We start from the raw sequence: 19686 nt of genomic DNA, 5'->3' as shown, positions 1-19686 counted from the left end.
AAAGTGGTGGGCTGGGCGCGCTGGCTCACGCCTGTAATCTCAGCACTTTGGGAGGCCAAGGTGGGCGGATCATGAGGTCAAGAGATCGAGACCATCCTGACCAACATGGTGAAACTCCGTCTCTACTAAAAATACAAAAATTAGCCGGGTCTGGTGGTGCACACCTGTAGTCCCAGCTACTCGGGAGGCTGAGGCAGGAGAATCGCTTGAACCCAGGAGGCAAAGGTTGCAGTGAGCAGAGATTGTGCCATTGCACTCCAGCCTGGGAGACAAGAGAGAAACTCTGCAGACAAAAAAAAAAAAAAGAAAAAAGAAAAAAAAATTTTTTCTTGAGACAGGGTCTCACTCTGGAGCTGGAATCCAGTGGCACGATCATAGCTCACTGCAGCCTCCACCTCCTGGGCTCAAGCAATCCTCCCACCTCAGCCTCCTGAGTAGCTGGACTACAGGCACATGCCACCATACCCAGCTTGTTTTTGTATTTTTTGTAGAGATGGGGTCTATGTTGCCCAGGCTGGTCTTGAACTCCCAGCCTCAAGCAATCCACCCACCTCAGACTCCCAAAGTGTTGGGATTACAGGCATGAGCCACCTTGCCTGGCCTTTTAAGAAAATGTCTAATACCTTAGGCTGGTGTTTTGTAAATAATAAAAATGGACCTTGAAGGCAGGACTCGAAATGACCTGGAAACTGCTGGGTGTGTGCACACAGGTGCATTTTTCTGGGGCTGGGATCCAGTTTTCATTAGGTTCTCAGGAGGTTTTGTGACCTAGAAAAGGTTAAGAAACCACTGTCTTAGAATGGCTAGACTAAACTAAGCTCTATAAGCTCGGGTGACACCTATGAAAGATCCCCATTTGGGAGATGAGAGGCGTCTTCCTCCACACTGGCCCAGTGTGACCAACTGGCCTCACGTGCAGGAGCCGACTCGGGACACGCAGCCTCAGCGCTTAGCGCTGGGAGGGCGGGGTGACCGTCCACATCTGACACGAGGAAGCGGCCGCCAGCTGTGGCTGTCACCAGAGTTGCCCTATGTCTTCATTCAGACCTGGGAGAAGTAGCCATTCAAAGGACAGCCCTGAGAAGCCCCAGGCTTGGTGATCTGGTGGCCAGCTATGGTTCAACCGGCAAGGAAATTGGGGGCCCCAGCCTGGTTTTGTCCCTGTGAAATGAGGGGGAGAATCTGGTGCCTGGCACTGCTCGCACTGGGCTCCACCAGCCCCGGCCCGGCTGGAGTTCCACCTGTCACCCGCCGCACAGCAGTCTCACTCCAGGTCTCTCAAGTGGAGCTTCACCAAGCTGTGATTTTCATATGCTCTGCTGAGCACGATCTGCACCCCGGACAAACCTGCTGGCCTGATCAGTATCATTATCAGAGGGTGCTACTCACTTCCCAACCGCCCCTTTCCAAGTTGTCAGCTCGGTGGGGACTGAGCTGGGAAAGGGCAGTGGGGCTCAGTCTGGGATGGCCTTCCCAGGCCCTGAAGGCCAGCACACCTCCGCTCCTCCTCATCCACACAAAGATCTAAGACACCTGGCTCAAGGAACATGCATGAGTAAGGGCACCTGGGGGCTTAGGGCGGAAAGGTGGAGAGAGAACAGGCGCACGTGGGGAGGGATTTGCCCTCAGCCAGCAAGAAGCACAGGACGTGACCTCCTCACTGCACTTCCACGTCGCTGCGACAGCCTGACACCGCCAGTCAGATGTGGCTTGCATGGTGGCACAGCCCACTCCCAGTGATGCCGGTGGGGCCAGGCTGCCGGCAGGTAAGTGCCAAGGGTACAGGAAGGGTCCGAGCATAGCAGGGCAAGTGCCTGAAAGATGGCTGTGGGCACCCAGGCCGCAGAGGCCCTGGGCAGCTGGGGGCAACCTGCCACCGTTCTGCTCTGTAAGACCTGATGCCAGGCCACAACCCCATCGGGAAACCAGAACCCACTACATCCCGGCCCCGCCACCACACAGGCTCAGAACAACAGGGCAGGATCACAGGCCGAGGCAATCTGCCAAGGATTCTAATGTAAACACTGATTTATTTAAAAAATACTACAGACGACAGATTTGGATTCAAAAAAAAAAACACAGAGAATCATATACAGAAACAAAATGCACTGGACCCAGAGAAGCAGAGGAGCAGCCACCACGGGCCCCGAGGGAGCAGGGCAGGACGCTATGCACACGCCACTTATAAAAGAGCGTCTATAAAAGATGCATACCAAGAGATACGTGTAAAATATAGTGGCACGTCACGTTAACAAAAGGAAGGGACCAGTACCTCATGGAGACAGGCAGTCGGGGGACCTGGGTGGGCGCTTTGCTCTGTCTTCAAGGCCGCTGTCGGTGACTAGTGCCTCCCTCAGGCTGCGTCACAGCCGTCGGGGGCAAAGAGGTGATGTGCTGTAAGAACCGCATAAAACGATCCAGAGGAAACCATTTCTAACAGAAAAATAAAGTACAAGTTTAGGTGATGAGCGTAAACCTAGGGCCTGTGTGAGGCTGCTGGCATGAGGCGGTATGAGGGGGCGGGAAGGTGGCTTCTCCCGGCGTGAAGCCTCAGGGGTGGCCACCTGCCCACTGCTCTTGGAGTTAGCTGCTCTGTCAAGGTCCAGGAGACCCCGGGTCCCTGCCCAGAGTCACAGCCCCCCTACCTGGGCTCCAGCCTGGGGCAGCCTCGGGGAGAAGATGGCAGGCGTGCTGTGTGAAATACTCGAGGCTTTCAGGGGCTCCGTTTGTGGTTTTCCGAACACTCCCTGATGACCCCCACAGAACATGAGGCTATGTCACTCATGGTAATTAAATAAGACATTCGCCCAGTTCAAGAGTGCAGCCAGGACCAGGACTGGCCAGGCCCTCTCCTCCCACCTGTGCACAGGTGCCCGGTGGCAGCTCTGTTCTCTCTCAGGGCGGCTACACAGAGGCAGGACTTTGAAATGCTTCAAGAACTCAGAAAAGTGAAGACTGTCTTGTTCCAAAGGAAAGGGCCCTGTAAGAATCTACTTTGTCTTAGAGGAGCAGGGGAGGGGAAGGGCCCTTTCAGGGCACCCAGATGTGTGAAAGGAAGGTTCACTCTGGGCCCTTGCAGACCTGCCTGGGCCCAGTCTGGGGCTATTTGGCACCAGCTGTTCACCCCACTAGCCACTGCCTCCCTTGTCCCCTGCCTCCATTCTGCTGGGGGAAGGATGTCGGCAGTGACAGTGACCTGCCACCCTTGAGACTCAAGCTTTCTTGCCAGGATTCACAGTGCACGTCACAAGAGAGCAAGAGCTGGGTTCTGGGGATGTGGAGAGGACAGATGGAAAGGACATGCCCCGTGCCTCGATCCTTTTCAGCTCCCACCTGCCCAGGACCCAAAGGCTGGTTGGCTTTAGCACCCTGTTTTCCACCCAAATCAAGAGCTGTCCTGCACGTGAGGAGATGGCGAATGCACCCCGCCCCGGGCAGCATCAGAGGGCAGAGTGACCAGCCGTGTGCATGCCTGTGCGTGCCCTTCCCGAAATGCGGTTCTTGAAACATGTCTTCAGCACAGGACGGGCAAGGCCAGGGAGTGCGGGCAGAGGGCCTGATGCACAAGGCCTCAGTTCAGGCTTCCATTCTTGGAGAAGTGGAAGAAGAAGGCCCAGCCAGGGGAGGAGGGGCTCCAGAGAGAAAAAAATGAAAAGGACACTCCACATCAGCCGTTCCCACCTGGCCTGAAGAGCTGAGTCTGGAGCACTAGGTGGGAGTGGGGCTGGCGGGTCCTGGCATGCCGACTGCAGTCCACGGAGCAGGAACTCCACAGATAAAACTCGAGGACAGAGATGGAGCAGGGAGCCCGGGCGGGGAGGAGGAAGGTGTGGGAGGGCAGGTGGTGCAAGCGTAGGTAGTAGAGCTGGACTCCACAGGGCCCTCAGCTCTGCCTGGCGCAGAGCTCCTGAGCCAAGGTGCTGACTCACTAGTCCCTTGTCAGCCACCGTCACGGGTATGGGCGAGCCCGCGTGTGCTGCAGGCAGCTCCGGCGGGCCTGACACCTGACCCCTGACTGCTGCTACCTCTGCACTATGTCACTGATTTCCTTCACCGAACTGAGGAGCTTGCTGAAGTCCTGAGTGGCCGCCGGACCACTGCCTGCTGTCGCCGGGCAGATCTGAAGCTCCCGGAGATGATTCTCCAGTTTGTTGATGGCCTCTCGGAAGGCAAACTTGTTCCTCATTTGCTGGATGGAATCCACGTAGCTCACACAGAATGTGTAGAGGTTTTTGCCTGCCTCGAGCACTGCGCTGTGGCTGGCCATCTGCTCGGAGTTCCTAGAGATGGCGAGGCACAGCGCCTCGGTGCTGTCCAGGACCACGCCCTTAGTGATGGCGCCACTGGCGATCCGCTCTGGAGGCTGGCGGGTTTTCCGAAGAGACACTCGGGTCGATATGAGAGGGATGAAGGCGGTGGAAGATGGCTGGTCCCCTGCCAGGGCCGAGGATGCTGATGGCAACGTGGAGGGAACAGGGGCTGGGCTGATGGGGGTCCCCGATGGCTTGGCGGACTGTGGCTTTGGAGTGGCTGGGAGCACGGGCTTTTTGAGGCTCTCTCCCGGCTGGCTGGGCTTGGCAGCGTCACTGTTCACAGCATCAACCAGACTTGTGGCTTTTGTCTTTGCGCCCAGGACCGCCTCCCCGGCCACCTCCTGGCTCGGGCTCTGCAAGGGCTTTCCTCCAGCCTTCCCTGCAGAGGCTGCTGGTGGGGGCGGCGGGGCAGGTTTGAGCCTGGACAATTTCCCCTTGTCCCTCCCTGGCGACTCAGAGGAGTGCTTGTGCCTCCTCACTCTGGACTCCTCGGCGGGGCCCTTGCTGGTGCCCCCTGGTGCACCTGAGCCTGCTTTGCTGGTGGGGGTCACTGGCTCAGCTGCAGCAGGGGTCCCTAAGGCACTGCCCTTTCCAGCTTCTTCCTTGTAGGGGAGGCCCGAGGCAGAGGCCACGGTGACCTGCCGCCGGAGGGGTTTTGGAGTCAGGTTGGGTGGGCTGGAACCCGGGCTGGACTCCATGATGTCTTTGAAGACCTCATCAGCAGCTTCCTCGTTCTTTTTCACCAGCCTGGGGGGGGGCGTTACTGTGCCTCGGGTCACCTGGTCAGACCTGTTCTCCCCTGCCCTCTTCCGAGGCAGAGCCGGCTTCTCACTTTTGTGCCCTCCAAATGTGGACGAGTCAAACTGTCTTCCCGTGGACTGCAAGTCCCGAGGCAGCGTGACTGACCTCCACTCCGTGTCCTTGGCCCCGTGGGGAACGCAGGAAGCGGAGCAGGAGCGCAGGAAGCGCTTGCTGGAGCTGCCACCACCCTCTTCCTCGCCAGTGGCTAGGCGGCTGCTGGTCAGCGTGCTGGACTTCTTCCACAGGTGGGGAGACCGGAAGCCTGAGCCCCCGGACTCCCGGAGGGCTCCATTGGGGACCCCAGCCCCATTGCTGGGCTTTGGGGACTTGGCTGGGTCAGCTGTGTCCAAGGGGGTGAAAGCCAGAGCCCCGTTGCTGATGTCTCGGCCCTCTTCCTCGCCGGCTCCTCTGCGCTCCGGCTGGCCGTCCATCTCCCGGAAGGAGCTGCTGCGTTTGGGAGGGGTTGGGGCTGTCTTCTTCTTCTTCTTGATCAAGGCGCTGAACAAGTTGGTCTTTTTGTCTTTGGGGAGAAGGCGCTCATCTTCATTCAGGCCACCCTCCGGGGGACCTCGCTCTTTTCGAGGGAGCAATGGAGACACGGCAGGCTCATGGTCCAGAGGATCTGAAACGCAAGGGGAAGAGCTGACAACTCCAGACAACTCTAGAGGCTGAGACAGGAGAATCGCTTGAACCCGAGAGGCAGAGTGCCACTGCTGCACTCCAGTCCGGGAGACAGAGTGAGACTCCATCTCAAATCAAACAAACAAACAAAAAAATTGTCAAAGGTCATCCCTTCTTATCTCCTGTGCATAATGGCCCATTGTCCCTTCCCCACTGTGGGACACAGCCCCTTATTCCCAGAGCTCCTCGTAGGCCTCTCGGCTAGCTGGCTGGCAGGACAGCTACAGGTTTTGACCCTTTGCTTGGCCTTGTCATCGTTTTTATACTCACTAGAGAGTGATGTGGGTGGGTGGCGGGGCTGCTGCCTTAAAGTAAACCAGTGCAGGGATGAAGAGGCCAGGGCCATCCAGCTTTTTGTTCCCATCTTCAGGGAAAGAGATCTAAGTGTTGTTTTTTGTTTTTTGTTTTTTTTGAGTTGGAGTCTTGCTTGTTGCCTAAGCTGGAGTGAAGTGGCGCAATCTCAGCTCACTGCAACCTCCGCCTCCCAGGTTCAAACGGTTCTCCTGCCTCAGCCTCCCAAGTAGCTAGGATTATAGGCACCCGCTACCACGCCTGGCTAATTTTGTATTTTTAGTAGAGATAGGGTTTCACCATGTTGGTCAGGCTGGTCTCAAACTCCTGACCTCAGGTGACCCACCTGCCTTGGCCTCCCAAAGTGCTGGGATTACAGGCATGAGCCACTGAACCCGGCCCAAAGCCTTTCCTAATGACAATCCTAACAGCAATGATGGCTTTATTGAGAGAAGCGTGACACGTGCTTCACCTTTACAACATCGTCTGCATTTTCACAACAGCGCTGTAGCCCAGTTGGGACTTGCCTGGCCTCAGGGATGGTGGCATCAGAGCCAGTTATCAGATCCAGGCTGTCTGAGCCCAGACGTTTGGGTGCTCCTCTGAGGAGCATGGGGTGGGGGCAGCCCCCAGCTTGTGCCACAGGAGCCTGACCTTGTGATTCACCCACCTCAGCCACCTAAAGTGCTGGGATTACAGGTGTGAGCCACCACGCCCGGCCAACAGTTTTTTAATGGACACTCTTTAAATATGAATCATAGCTCTTAAGAAATCTTTCTGGTAGCCAGGCGCGGTGGCTCAAGCCTGTCATCCCAGCACTTTGGGAGGCTGAGGCGGGTGGATCATGAGGTCAAGAAATTGAGACCATCCTGGCCAACATAGTGAAACCCCGTGTCTACTAAAAAATACAAAAATTAGCTGGGTGTGGTGGCACACGCCTGTAGTCCCAGCTACTCAGGAGGATGAGGCAGGAGAATCGCTTGAACCTGGGAGGTGGAGGTTGCAGTGAGCCGGGATCATGCCACTGCACTCCAGCCTGGCAACAGAGTGAGACTCCATCTCAAAAAAAAAAAAAAAAGAGGAAATCTTTTTGGTGTTGCCAAGCTCCTGCCAGTGAGTAACAGAATTCTCCCTCAGAGGTCAGCTTGCAAGAAGAGGTTTTCTGTTGGCACCTGTAACTCAGAACAGAGGTACCAGTGTGCATTTATCAGAACCCAAGGCAGCACGCGGGACATCTGAATCAGGGAACACCAAAGCCCTCCCAAAACTTTAATCTAGTAGAAGGAGGCCAGGAGAGTGAAATTGCAATGAATTATGCACCACTCAGTTTCAGCACTGAGCAGTTAATTGACACCCTCGGCTCACCAAGAGATCACTATCAAAATACCCCTCAGATGAAACTGACGGGCATAAATGAACATGACTGCTGATCACTGGGTTCTTAATAAGCACAGCGTTCCCACAGAGGCCTCTCCTCCTACTGCTCAGCCACCTGAAATCAGGAAAACTGACAGGAGGAGGAAGGGTGGAAGATTCTGGAGAGTCTATACGCCATAACCTCCAAGTGGGTGAGCGAGATGACCCAGCGGAGCGGGAAGTATTGCTAATTTGGACTTATTTAGCATGCAAGCCTTTTAAATGTGCGTTTTGGCACATAACATACACACTATACTCCTACAGTAGTGGACGTACGTACTTTATATACCATATATATGGGCTGCATGTTCAGTTTTTTTTTTTGTTTTTTTTTTACTAATGAGAGTATGTGATAAAGAAAACTCAGGTTTATAGATTCTGCTGTCAGTAAACATCCCACCATAAATCTTGAAGAAGTAGGGATTTGTCCAGTCCCTTCACATGTACCCAGTCTGCGGTCCATTAGAATGGAGTCCACCATTGGCATCCCCAGGATCCTCTACGAACCCAGATGCTTAGCCTACCCCCCACCTCCAATATGGTTTGGCTGAGTCCCCACCCAAATCTCACCTTGAATTGTAATAAGCCCCACGTGTCAAGGGCGGTGTCAGGTGGAGATCAATGAATCATGGGGAGGTTTCTCCCACATTCTCGTGGTAGTGAATAAGTCTCACGAGATCTGATGGTTTTATAAAGCAGACTTCCCCTGCACAAGCTCTCTTGCCTGCCGCCAAGTAAGACGTGACCTTGCTCCTCATTCGCCTTCGGCCATGATTGTGAGGCCTCCCCAGCCATGTGGAACTGTGAGTCGGTGAACCGCTTTCCTTTATAAATTACCCAGTCTTGGGTATACCTTTATTAGCAGCATGAAAACAGACTAATACACCCCTCAATGCTTTTGTTCAGCTGGTCTGCAGCAGAACCTGGACTGCTGGTTCTGGGGGTCAACCACGAACATAGAACAGAGCCTGGCCTGTAGTAGGCACACTACATAAATGTTGGCAATTATTATTTTTGCTAGTGTCTTGAGACCCCTCCTGAGCTGACCCCAACTCCCTTGCTCGCCTAGGCAATGGCACCAGAAAGATGCTCTTCCCAGAGACCACCAGGACACAGGCTCTGTCCACGGGAGTGTCCTGGTTCCACCTGGCTGCAGCGAGCTTGTCACATCAGTGCCTTCACCGTGAGCTGCTCGTCACGCAGCCTGGTGCTTACTATTGTTGAATCTGCTCTGAGACAGCAACCACAGATGCCGCGGGTAACAGGTGGGAGATGGGCTAGCTCCTCGGCAGGCTTCAGAAGCACCTCTGCCTACAGGACTGAACTCACTGCTAGAGCCTATGCTCCTCGGGGACTCTCAGAGGGAGGGGACAGGAGGCAGGTGGGGAGAGGAGAACCTTCCTCCTTCCGAAGCTGAACCATTGACAAAGGCCGTGGCTGCCCTTCTGTGCGGGCTCCATTCACAGCTTCCCGTTGGCCTATGATGGCCTGAATGTAGCCTCTGGCAGGGAGGGGAAGAGCAGCGGGGTTGGGGGAAGCAGGGGACTTACCGCTCTCTCCCTGGCCCTTGGAGTGAGGCATCTCAGGCACGTCAGTAGCATCTCTGTGCTCCACAGCTCTCCTGGAGGTCCTTGTCTTGGTGGGCAGCTCTGGGGCCTGCAGCAAGGCACTCACAGCCCCACGGACGCCTTGTTTCCCCAGCTCCTTTTCCACTTCTAAGAATCATACAGAGACAGAAACAAAAATCCAGCAGCCATCAGTACTGGCATTGGCTTGGTGTGGTGGTTCTCTTTCTTTGTAAGATAACAGTGCTCATCTGCATACAACTAAAGAAAAGGCACGTGGATGCGGGAGAAACAGCCCTTAGCATTTCTTAGAACTCTGCAGGGCTGCAGCAGACAAGAAAGCACAACACTCCACAACTCTGCCCAGCTTTCTGGTCTCAGGACAGGCTGGTCTGTGAACTTTCACCAGGAAGTGAACTGAATGACCCAGGCTGCAGTCCCACACGGCCGCCCTTTCACCCCACTGCAGGTACCCCGGGATGGGTACTTTACCGTCTGAGATACTGGATTCCTGGAACATTGTTTCAAAGGCTTGGTGGATTTCAGCAAAGGAGGGCCGGTCAGAGGGATTCCACTGCCAACCTGGACAGATGAAACCCAAGTCAGATCATCCATGAGATCTGGCTAGCAATACGGGGCTAGCAGTTCTCAAGGAAAAGTCTAGAATGAAAGCAACATTCCAATCCTGCTAACCATCTTTTGCTGCAACAAGTTACAATGATGAATGTCATCATGTCCTGTTATAGACATTAAGAATCTGAAAAGACGTTAGATGCTGGCAGGAATATGGACTGTAAAACCCCAGAGACAGTGACAGCAAGAACTGCATTTACAAATATATTGTTCCCAGCCCCGCTCTAGTAGGTGTAGAAAATTACTAAGCCAAACAGCTCACCTTCTATCTTGTTCTTTCTTCATGGTTATCAAAGTCTGAAGTAAAGAAATTCTCATGAAAATGAGACTCACATGAGGACTAAACAGACTGACAAAGCCTAGTACTGGGGACCATGAACAGTCACTCCCATACGCGTCTGACTGGAGCATACAATGGCACAACCTTTTTTAACAGTTTGGTAAAATGTATCAAAATTTAAAACCCAAGCAGTTCTTTGAACCAACGGTTCAACTTTTAGAAATACCAGCCAAAGTGCCCAGAGATTCGTGTACATGAATATTTGTTTCTGCTTTGTTTATAAGGGCAAAAACCAAACAAATGTGTAAAACAACCATATGCACATCAAAAGAGGACCGGATGAATGAGTGAAATCATTTAATGGAGTACTGGGCAGCTATATATAAATAAGAGGTGGGGAGAGGGAGAGATCTGAATATATGGACATGGAAAGACATGTGTGGGAAAACAGTGTAAGAAATGGCCATATAAATACCTTATAAGATATATGAAAACATCCTGTGTGTGCATAGTATAGATAACATATATGTAATTAGTATAAAACAACCAGATAAAAATCACCTCGCGGCTGGGCGTGGTGGCTCATGCCTGTAATCCCAGCACTTTGGGAGGCCGAGGCGGGCAGATCACCTGAGGTCGGGAGTTGGAGACCAGCCTGACTAACATGGAGAAACCCCATCTCTACTAAAAATACAAAATTAGCCGGGCGTGGTGGCGCATGACTGTAATCCCAGCTACTTGGGAGGCTGAGGCAGGAGAATCGCTTGAACCAGGGAGGTGGAGGTTGAAGTGGGCCAACATTGCACCACTGTACTCCAGCCTGGGCGACAAGAGCGAAACTCCGTCTCAAAAAAAAAAAAAAAAAATCACCTCATGAGCTTAGCTACTATAGCAGAATGTCTGTCTGTGAAGGCAGGGCCCAGGAATCTGTATTTAGGAATACACCCAAGGTTTGGTATCTATCAATACCATTTTTGCTTTAAAAGACAAGTCACGTACATACTATTTATCTGTAAATAAAGGTCAATAGGTATCAAATGGCTACATTAGCTGCTTCTGAAGAACTGGAATGGAGAGAGCTCATGGAAAAACTTTTAACTTTGTGTACACACTCCTGCACAGTTGAATTTCCTGGAATGCCCACATATACTCGTGAGAACAGGTTGAGGAAGGCTTACATGCTCGCATGAGTTCATAGACCTTCTCTGGGCAGCCTTCTGGGCGCTCCATGCGGTAGTCCTTCTCTAGCAGCTCATACACCTGGGACAGGTCAATTCCCGGGTAAGGGGACATGCCATAGGTAGCAATTTCCCAAAGCAAGACTCCAAATGCTGAAAGAAAACCGAAAGAGAAAGGCTGTTCAAGATGTGTAGCATTTCACTACACTAAATTTAAAATCAGTTACCTCTGCAGCAGACCTCAGAAGGGATGGCCCCAGCAGCAGCCCAGGCTGTGACATTTTACCAGGCTCTTTATCATCAGAAGACCAGGACAAGGCCGGGTGCGGTGGCTCACGCCTGTAATCCCAGCACTTTGGGAGGCTGAAGTGGGAGGATCATTTGAGGTGAGGAATTCAAGACCACCCTGGCCAACATGGCGAAACCCCATCTCTACTAAAAATACAAAAATTAAGGGCCAGGTGCGGTGGCTCACATCTGTAATCCCAGCACTTTGAGAGGCCAAGGTGGGAGGATCACGAGGTCAGGAGATCGAGACCATCCTGGCTAACATGGTGAAACCCTGTCTCTACTAAAAATACAAAAAAATTAGCCAGGCGTGGTGGTGGGTGCCTGTAGTCCCAGCTACTCAGGAGGCTGAGGCAGGAGAATGGCGTGAACCTGGGAGGCGGAGCTTGCAGTGAGCCAAGATCGTGCCACTGCACTCCAGGCTGGGCGACAGAGCGAGACTCCATCTCAAAAAAAAAAAAATTTAGCCAGGTGTGGTGGTGTACGCCAGTAGTCCTGGCTACTTTGGAGGCTGAGGCAGGAGAACTGCTTGAACCCAGGAGACAGAGGTTGTAGTGAGCTGATATTGCTCCACTGTACTCCAGCCTGGGCGACAGAGCAAGACCCCGTCTCAAAAATAAAAAAAAAAAAAAAAGGAGACCAGGACAGAACAAGACTCAGTAAACTTACCCCACAAACATGCTGGAGGAGGGCAGATGATGAGTTTCAGACTCTGTGGGGTCTTTTAGGTAATGTGACCATCTTGCTGGGGTATGTGGTAGAAGCAACCTGGCGCCGAAGTCAGCTGGCCATGTTAACTCATAGCTCTGTGACCAACCAGCTCTGTGCCTAACTGGCCACCACTGCTTTCTGGGTGCACAAGACTATCTCCAAAGCCCCTTCTAACTCTAAACATTTCATAAAAATCTTATGACATCTTTGAAAGTTTTGAAATCTCAGATTATTGCCTTAAAATTCCATTTCCCATTAAAGGATAAGATTCCTTAGAGAAACGGGTGATTCAGGCCTGGGGCACAGAATGAACCTGCAATATCTTGTCATTTGAGGGCATGGATGTCGCAGAAAACGACAAAGTTAATGTCAAAATGACTAGGAGCTAATGTGAAGTTCCCACTGGCCAAAGATGAGACAATCTGAATATCAACAGGGAAAATAACTGCAGTGGACTGAAACACATCAAGTATATATAATCTGACAGTTCATAATACCACCAATGACAACAAAAACCTAATTGGCCGCCACTGAAGGATATTAAGAAACTAACTTGTGTACTTTGGGAGGCCGAGGCGGGTGGATCACGAAGTCAGGAGATCGAGACCACCCTGGCTAACGCAGTGAAACCCCGTCTCTACTAAAAATAGAAAAAAAATTGGCCGAGTGTGGTGGCGGGCGCCTGTAGTCTCAGCTACTTGGGAGGCTGAGGCAGGAGAATGGTGTGAACCCAGGAGGCGGAGCTTGCAGTGAGCCGAGATCATGCCACTGCACTCCAGCCTGGGCGACAGAGGGAGACTCCATCTCAAAAAAAAAAAAAAAAAAAAGAAACCAACTTGTGGCAGGGCATGGTGGCTCACGCCTGTAATCCCAGCACGTTGGGAGGCAAGGCAGGCAGACTGCCTGAGCTCAGAAGTTCATGGCCAGCCTGGACAACATGGTGAAACCCCATCTTTACTAAAAATACGAAAACATTGAGCCAGGCGTGGTGGCAGGCACCTGTAATCCCAGCTACTTGGGAGGCTGAGACAGAAGAATTGCTTGAATCTGGGAGGCGGAGGTTGCAGTGAGCCGAGATCATGCTACTGAACTCCAGCCTGTACTTTGCACCCCAGACAAAGCAAGACTCTGTCTCCAAAAAAAAAAAAAAAAAAAAGAAAGAAAAGAAAAGTAATTTGTTATTTTAAAAACTGGTAAATAAAAACAAAGAAGCAGGAATTGATCCTGCTCTTCCTATATGAACTGTACCACTGAGTAACCAAACAGATGAACAGATGAGGAACTGTTTCTCCTCATACAAGTTTCCACTAATAATAGGAATGACAGTATTAGAGAATTCCTATCTGGCAATACCTAGCAAACTACTGGATCTAGGCACTGTATATCAGTAACTGCTAAAAATTACTCAAAAAAAACCCACAAAAAAAACAATAGCAAATCAAGCATTTTGGGGCCGGGCGTGGTGGCTCACGCCTGTAATCCCAGCACTTTGGGAGGCCGAGGTGGGCGGATCACGAAGTCAGGAGTTGGAGACCATCCTCGCCAACATGGTAAAACCCCGCCTCTACTAAAAATACAAAAATTAGCCGGGGGTGGTGGCATGCGCCTATAATCCCAGCTACTCAGGAGGCTAAGGCAGGAGAATCGCTTCAAACCAGAAGGCAGAGGTTGCAGTGAGCCAAGATGGTGCCACTGCACTCCAGCCTGGGCAACAAGAGCGAAACTCCATCGGAAGGAGAAGGAGAAGAGAGGAGGGGAGGGGGAAGGGAGGAAAGGAAGGAAGGAAATAAATGAAGCATTTTGTATCTACTGATGGAAGGGCACACCATCTCCTCTGATCCACTCTTACTAAAAGAGAAACAGTCAAACCTGAATGTGATGAGGCCGTCCAGATCCAGCCACCCATTACTAGGAACACTGAAGTCAGAGGAACATATTAAATCACACCATGGGAGACAATGAGCAAAACCCAGAACATAAGAAACTCTAAGGATGGTTTCTTCAATAAACAGCAAGGGAAATAAAGATACGGAGAGGGGGCTTATAGAGGAGACTTAACAGACAGATCAGCAGATACACTGTGCATCATATTTGGACCTCAGGCCAAATACACAGTTAAAAAAAAAAAAAGAGTGGCTGGGCACGGTGGCTCACACCTGTAATCCCAGCACTTTGGGAGGCCAAGGCAGGCAGATTACCTGAGGTCAGGAGTTCTAGACCAGCCTGGCCAACATGGTGAAACCCCATCTCTACTAAAAATACCAAAAATTAGCCGGGCGTGGTGGCGGGTGCCTATAATCCCAGCTACTCAAGATGCTGAGACAGGAGAATCGCTTGAACCCGGGAGGGAGAGGCTGCAATGAGCCAAGATTGCACCACTGCACTCCAGCCTGGGTGACAGAGTGAGACTCCGTCTCAAAAAAAAACAAAAAGAAAGGAAGAAAAGAAAGGGAAGAGCAAGAAAGAGGCAGGACAAAAACCCTCTTGTAGTCAGGAAGGACCACTTCAGTGCAGCAGCAGCCCTTACCCCAGACGTCAGACTTGATGGAGAACTTGTTGTAGGCCAGGCTCTCGGGTGCAGTCCATTTGATGGGGAACTTGGCTCCAGCATGGGCTGTGTAGGTGTCCCCTGTCATCAACCTGCTCAGGCCAAAATCAGCTACCTTCACCAAGTGGTTCTCCCCTACCAGGCAGTTTCGGGCAGCAAGATCTCTAAGAAAGGAAAATGTTCACCCATGAGAGCTCCTGGCCAACATTCCACTTCACAAATCCACCACTGCCGAGCAAAGGTGCAATGCTGACAATGGGAAGATTGAGTCCAGTGCCCTGGAAGTTTGTATTAATGCCCACGGCAATTAACACAGTGCCAGCCTCTCAGCAAACACACCCTGAGATCCCAACATAGGAAGAGGCTGGTGCTGGGAGCGGGCTCCCTGGCCTCATGACCTGGAGCAAGTTAATTACCCTGGGACTCAGTTACCTCATCCGTAAAATGAAGACGATAATAACGGCAACCCCCTCTTAGGGTTGCTGTGAGTGTAATTAATTAATATGCTAAGTGCTTTGATTGATGTGTCGAGAATAGTAAGTGCAGTTATTGCTACTCTACGCCAGGCACAGAGACAAACACTTAGCCCAGTCCTTGATTGCAAGAAACTTCTATCAGAGTGCATCTCTACTGGTCCTATCCAGACTTGATGAGACAAAATAAAACAAAGCCCATGGCATTCTTTACCCAAACTGTGTTTCCTACTTCCCTCTTTCTTCCTGAGGTGTACCCAAATGTATCCTAAAAAACTCTCTCCTGTATAATCTTCCTCTCACTTCCTGATTCTCCCAGGGAGGTAGGAGTCTAATCTTTGGTTCATGAACATTAACCATGAAATCACAAGGCAAATGGGAAGAGAGGAAGGAGAGGGGGCAGCAGCTTGAGGCGATGGCTGCATGAGATAGCCTGATCGTCAGCAACGAGAGTGAAATTAAATACAGAAGAGTTGTGCCTAAGAGGATTTTGGTAAAGCATTTTAAGTTCGCTTGAATGAAGAAGGAACGGACCCGGCCGTGCCAGGCAAACCAGAAGTCAGGCAATCTCAATTTGCAGCATCAGAGGGTTCACTTTCCTGAAAGCCAGGAGTATCCGGATCAGGCTCTCGTGGAGCATAGAAAATCTGTCTTACAAGGAGCTGCCAGCATTTCACACATGCTACTCTTATTCCTTGCTATGAAATCTCATGTAGAGGTTTCATACTTGAGCTAATTGGGTAGGAAAGGTCACAGTGGTGGTGTGGAGAAATCTTGTATAAAAGACACCAGCAAAGCCCATCAGGCTCTGTCCTGCACAGGCCGTCGCTTTGCTGGGAAGCCATTTCCACCAGCAAAGAATTTGAAGACCAAGATAATTGTGGCACATTTGAAGGTCAAAACACTTCAGGGTTTAAAACAGCAAAGACGCTTAATTTAGACCTCCACATACACAATTCTGACAATTGTGAAAACATCCCTGAACCAGAGGACAGCAAGTTAAATGGAGAATGAAAAGATAATAAAGAGAAAGCAGGAAAAAACCCCCACACACTAAAAAACAAAAGCCATGTACTGGTTGTTCCCATGAGTTTGTGTAAAAGCAATGCCAGCGGCTCCCAGGAAGAGGCCATTACTGCTGGGCGCTGGCCCCGGAGGAACAGTGAGTGCTCTGTTTCAGAGGGGGCTGTGATTATTAGGAAGGATGCCTTTTATGAACTTCATTTAATATTCCACTTAGCCCAAAATGGTTCAAAAATGAAATATTTCTTACTCCGGGGATTAGCTGCTCCACTGGTCCGGAGACTAGGCCTGGCTGAATTGAGCCCTGGACGCATGCCCAAAGCTAGCTTTGCCAGGAGCCTAGTGTTTCCCTTTGTTCCAAGGTCCAATGTGTTGCCAGCACTGAGGTTAGAAGCTGCGCCCTGAGACCTCCTAGGCTGGGGCTTTTTATAAAAGGCTGCCCGGCTCCACGCCCTGTGACTCTGTGGCGCAGGCTGCCTGGCCAGGCCCCTACCTGTGGATGAAGTTTTTCTTCTCCAGGTACTCCATGGCTGACGAGATCTGAGTGGCCATGTACAGCAGCACCACGGCGTTCACCTCCTGCCGGTTGCACTCCCTCAGGTAGTCCAGGAGGTTCCCGTAGGTCATGAACTCAGTGATGATATAGAACGGGGGCTCCCGCGTGCAGACCCCTGCCAACAAGACACTGAGGACTTTAACACGTGGTTCCACTCCCGAGTGAACAAACAACTGTCTAAAGAAAAAGCCTTCTGAGGGATTCTGACTCTGCTCCTCAGTCCTGGGCCCAACTTCCAACATGGTCCCAAGCACCTGCGTCCTGAGACTGTGCTCATGTGGGAGGGACATGGCCAGGCTCTTTTCTTCTTCTCAAGCCAGTGAACTTGAATTTACGCAGGGAGAGGCTGCCACAGAATTCAGAAGCAGACCTGGCCCCACCTCAAATGACCTTCACCACCGTCAGTTTACCCCCGAATGGTTATGTCTGATGGTTATGTGTCTACTTACGGAATCACTTCAGTGAGAAAACTCTGGAAAATGCCCAAGTTTCAGAAACTAATTTCAGATTTGCATTTGACTGCTTTTAGGTATCCACTTAAAATAATCACATTCTCCCTCTCATACATACATGTGCCTATGTGCACACACGCACACACCCATCCCATACAGGCCTCATTTTACCCATGGCTGAACGTCGGCAGAGCACAAATGTTCCAATGAGGTTTTGTGCAGTGAGCCGCCCGTGCTTCTTCCCCAGCGCCTGTGTCACCCTGGAGGCGTGGTGCGAGACCCTCTCTTCAGAGCCCCGGGCTTACTCACCAAGGAGCTGCACCAGGTTAGGGTGTTTGATCTCTTTCATGACTGCAGCTTCTTTCAAGAACTCTTCCACCTCCATGGTGTCCTCCTGCAGAAGGAAAAAACGAGGGTGAAATTATTTCAGGAAGTGCTTTTCAGTGGGTAAGTACTTGAATGGTTAATGCAAAATGGAGCTTCAGCGCACACTCGTCCTGGGCTGCGTTTTGTGACAGCCACATTGTTGCAGACAGGTTCCATGACAGCTGACCAGCAACCTGATGGCAGAAAGAATTTTCCCCTTTGGGGCCAAACTTTTCAATTCTCCCCCAGGGCAACAGGGCAAAGCTGGCTTGCATGTGCCGACAACCTGCTTCTGGTGCCTGCTAGGCAGGCCACATGTGCTTTCCCACCTCTTGGAGCTCATGGGGGTGTGGGAGAGCTATACGGGCAAACACCACAAACGTGGCACACTTTCCCCAGGGAACCTGGTTTCCAAGGGGTGCTAACACACTCAGCCTAAAAAACATCACCTGAAGAATCTGAAATGTACCTGATTTAAGGGAAGAGACCCTGATGACAAGAAAGAGATATTGCATCACAAAGAAGAACATGTCTCAAAATATAGTAGCAACAGAGGATGCTGAACTGTTCTGGCACGTGGTCGTGGGCTCTTAATGAAGCAGTCATCACTGTCTGTCAGGTCAATTACTCAAAGTCTAAAATAATCCTCACCAGCAGCTCCCCTACCAACAAATTCATAAGGATCATCAGTACATGTCACATTTTAACAAGTCCACGGTATCTAAATGCCAAGGGGGAGAAAAAGATAGGAGCATGGGCTCAGCACAGACAGGTCGTGACTTCTACAGGTCTTCTCATCTTTTCATTCTGGGGTCAAGTCTGAAGTGCGTGGCACTGAGCCCTGGGGAGAGCCCCATGACACAGAGCCTTGACCTTGGCCTACATCACTAAGCCTCTTTTTGACTTAAAAAATGCTACTGTCTACTGAACCGACCATCAGAACAAGAAGCAGGTGGGTGTTAAATGATATGGTCTGTTTGCTGCGAAAACCTGGCTACAAAGGCCAAAGGAGGAAGCGAGATGCCTCCAAGTTTCAACAGAGTTTGGAGAGAACGACTGTGCAGGGGAACAGAGAGTGAATGGCTTAAAAATTAGGTTCCCCAAAGAGGAAGGCTTGATCAGCTTTCTGTTAAACGTAGAACCTTGTATGTTCCGGCCCCTTTGGGAGACACAGTGTCCTGATGGTCCTGCTTGCTGTGGCTGCCCCAGTTCCCCACCCTGCTGTGGGGGAGGCTTCCAGAGGACGGGCCAACCTTTACTTAACAGCCTTCTTGCTTTGGCCAATCCTGTTTACATGTGAAGCGTGACCAATGAGGCTATGTGTCAGCCCATTATCTCTTAGCTCAGGACTCCGTGAGGCTGAAACTTGGAAACAATTTATTGCTCTTTAAAAATGGTGAGCTGCTCTTAATGTCAATTAAACCTCGTTGGTAGTCACCGTGCCAAGCTGTCCGAGGGGGAAAGAGCTCACCCCTGTCGCCACATTGGCCGTTTAATTCTTCTGAGCCCTCTTTGCTCCTTAACGTGCTCAGCAGACCATGCTGTTTTTGGCATGGAGTGCTCTGATTTACCAGGGTGACATGCTAATGTCAAAGGCTGGACAGTGAATGCCTGCCAGCATCCGGGGATTCAACGCTGCTCACGTACAGGACTGGGGCTTTAAGAATCTTGTTTGATCAACAATATGGTTAAAAAGTAGCTCTCAAAGGAAGCTTTCGAAGCAAGTGGGGTTTTTCTGTTTTGAAGACCACATAATAAACCACATACAATGAAATCATTTCATAAATATCATTTGCTTTTATAGCTACTGACCCTCTTCTAAAAGACCCATGTAATAATCCTGAGAGGCATGTACATGCAAAAGGAACATGGCTTTCAAAGGCAGCCCTCTTCTCATCTGTCTCTCTTACATACACACAAACACACACGGGAGGAAAGTACAAATAATTCCTTTTCTTACAGAAAAATCAATGTGAATTTGTCTCCCCCTGCAGCAATCAGACCTTGTTCAATTTATAATTTTAACTATTAACTACAGCTGGCCGAGTGCGGTGGCTCACGCCTGTAATCCCAACACTTTGGGAGGCCAAGGTGGATCACCTGAGTTCCAG

General features: G+C 51.0%; 1 protein-coding gene across 2 annotated transcripts in view; it reads right to left on the bottom strand.

Moving 5' to 3' along the window:
- Positions 1-2010: 2010 nt before the first annotated feature.
- The window catches only part of ABL1 (ABL proto-oncogene 1, non-receptor tyrosine kinase), a 174884-nt gene continuing 157208 nt past the window's right edge, over positions 2011-19686 (bottom strand). For both annotated transcript variants that reach the window (XM_024252104.3, XM_024252105.3), the window contains exons 5-11: positions 17519-17603; positions 16695-16872; positions 14685-14869; positions 11159-11311; positions 9560-9649; positions 9053-9217; positions 2011-5736 (exon numbers count right to left, since the gene is read on the bottom strand). In XM_024252104.3, the coding sequence (XP_024107872.2) occupies positions 4022-5736; positions 9053-9217; positions 9560-9649; positions 11159-11311; positions 14685-14869; positions 16695-16872; positions 17519-17603 (2571 nt within the window). In that variant the 3' untranslated portion in view covers positions 2011-4021. The remainder of the gene's footprint in view (positions 5737-9052; positions 9218-9559; positions 9650-11158; positions 11312-14684; positions 14870-16694; positions 16873-17518; positions 17604-19686) is intronic.

The sequence above is a fragment of the Pongo abelii genome, chromosome 13 (assembly GCF_028885655.2).
Source record: "Pongo abelii isolate AG06213 chromosome 13, NHGRI_mPonAbe1-v2.0_pri, whole genome shotgun sequence".
In the NCBI taxonomy this organism is placed as follows: domain Eukaryota; kingdom Metazoa; phylum Chordata; class Mammalia; order Primates; family Hominidae; genus Pongo; species Pongo abelii.
Note: the sequence above shows the minus strand (reverse complement) of the source record. Positions and strands in the feature narration are given on the sequence as shown.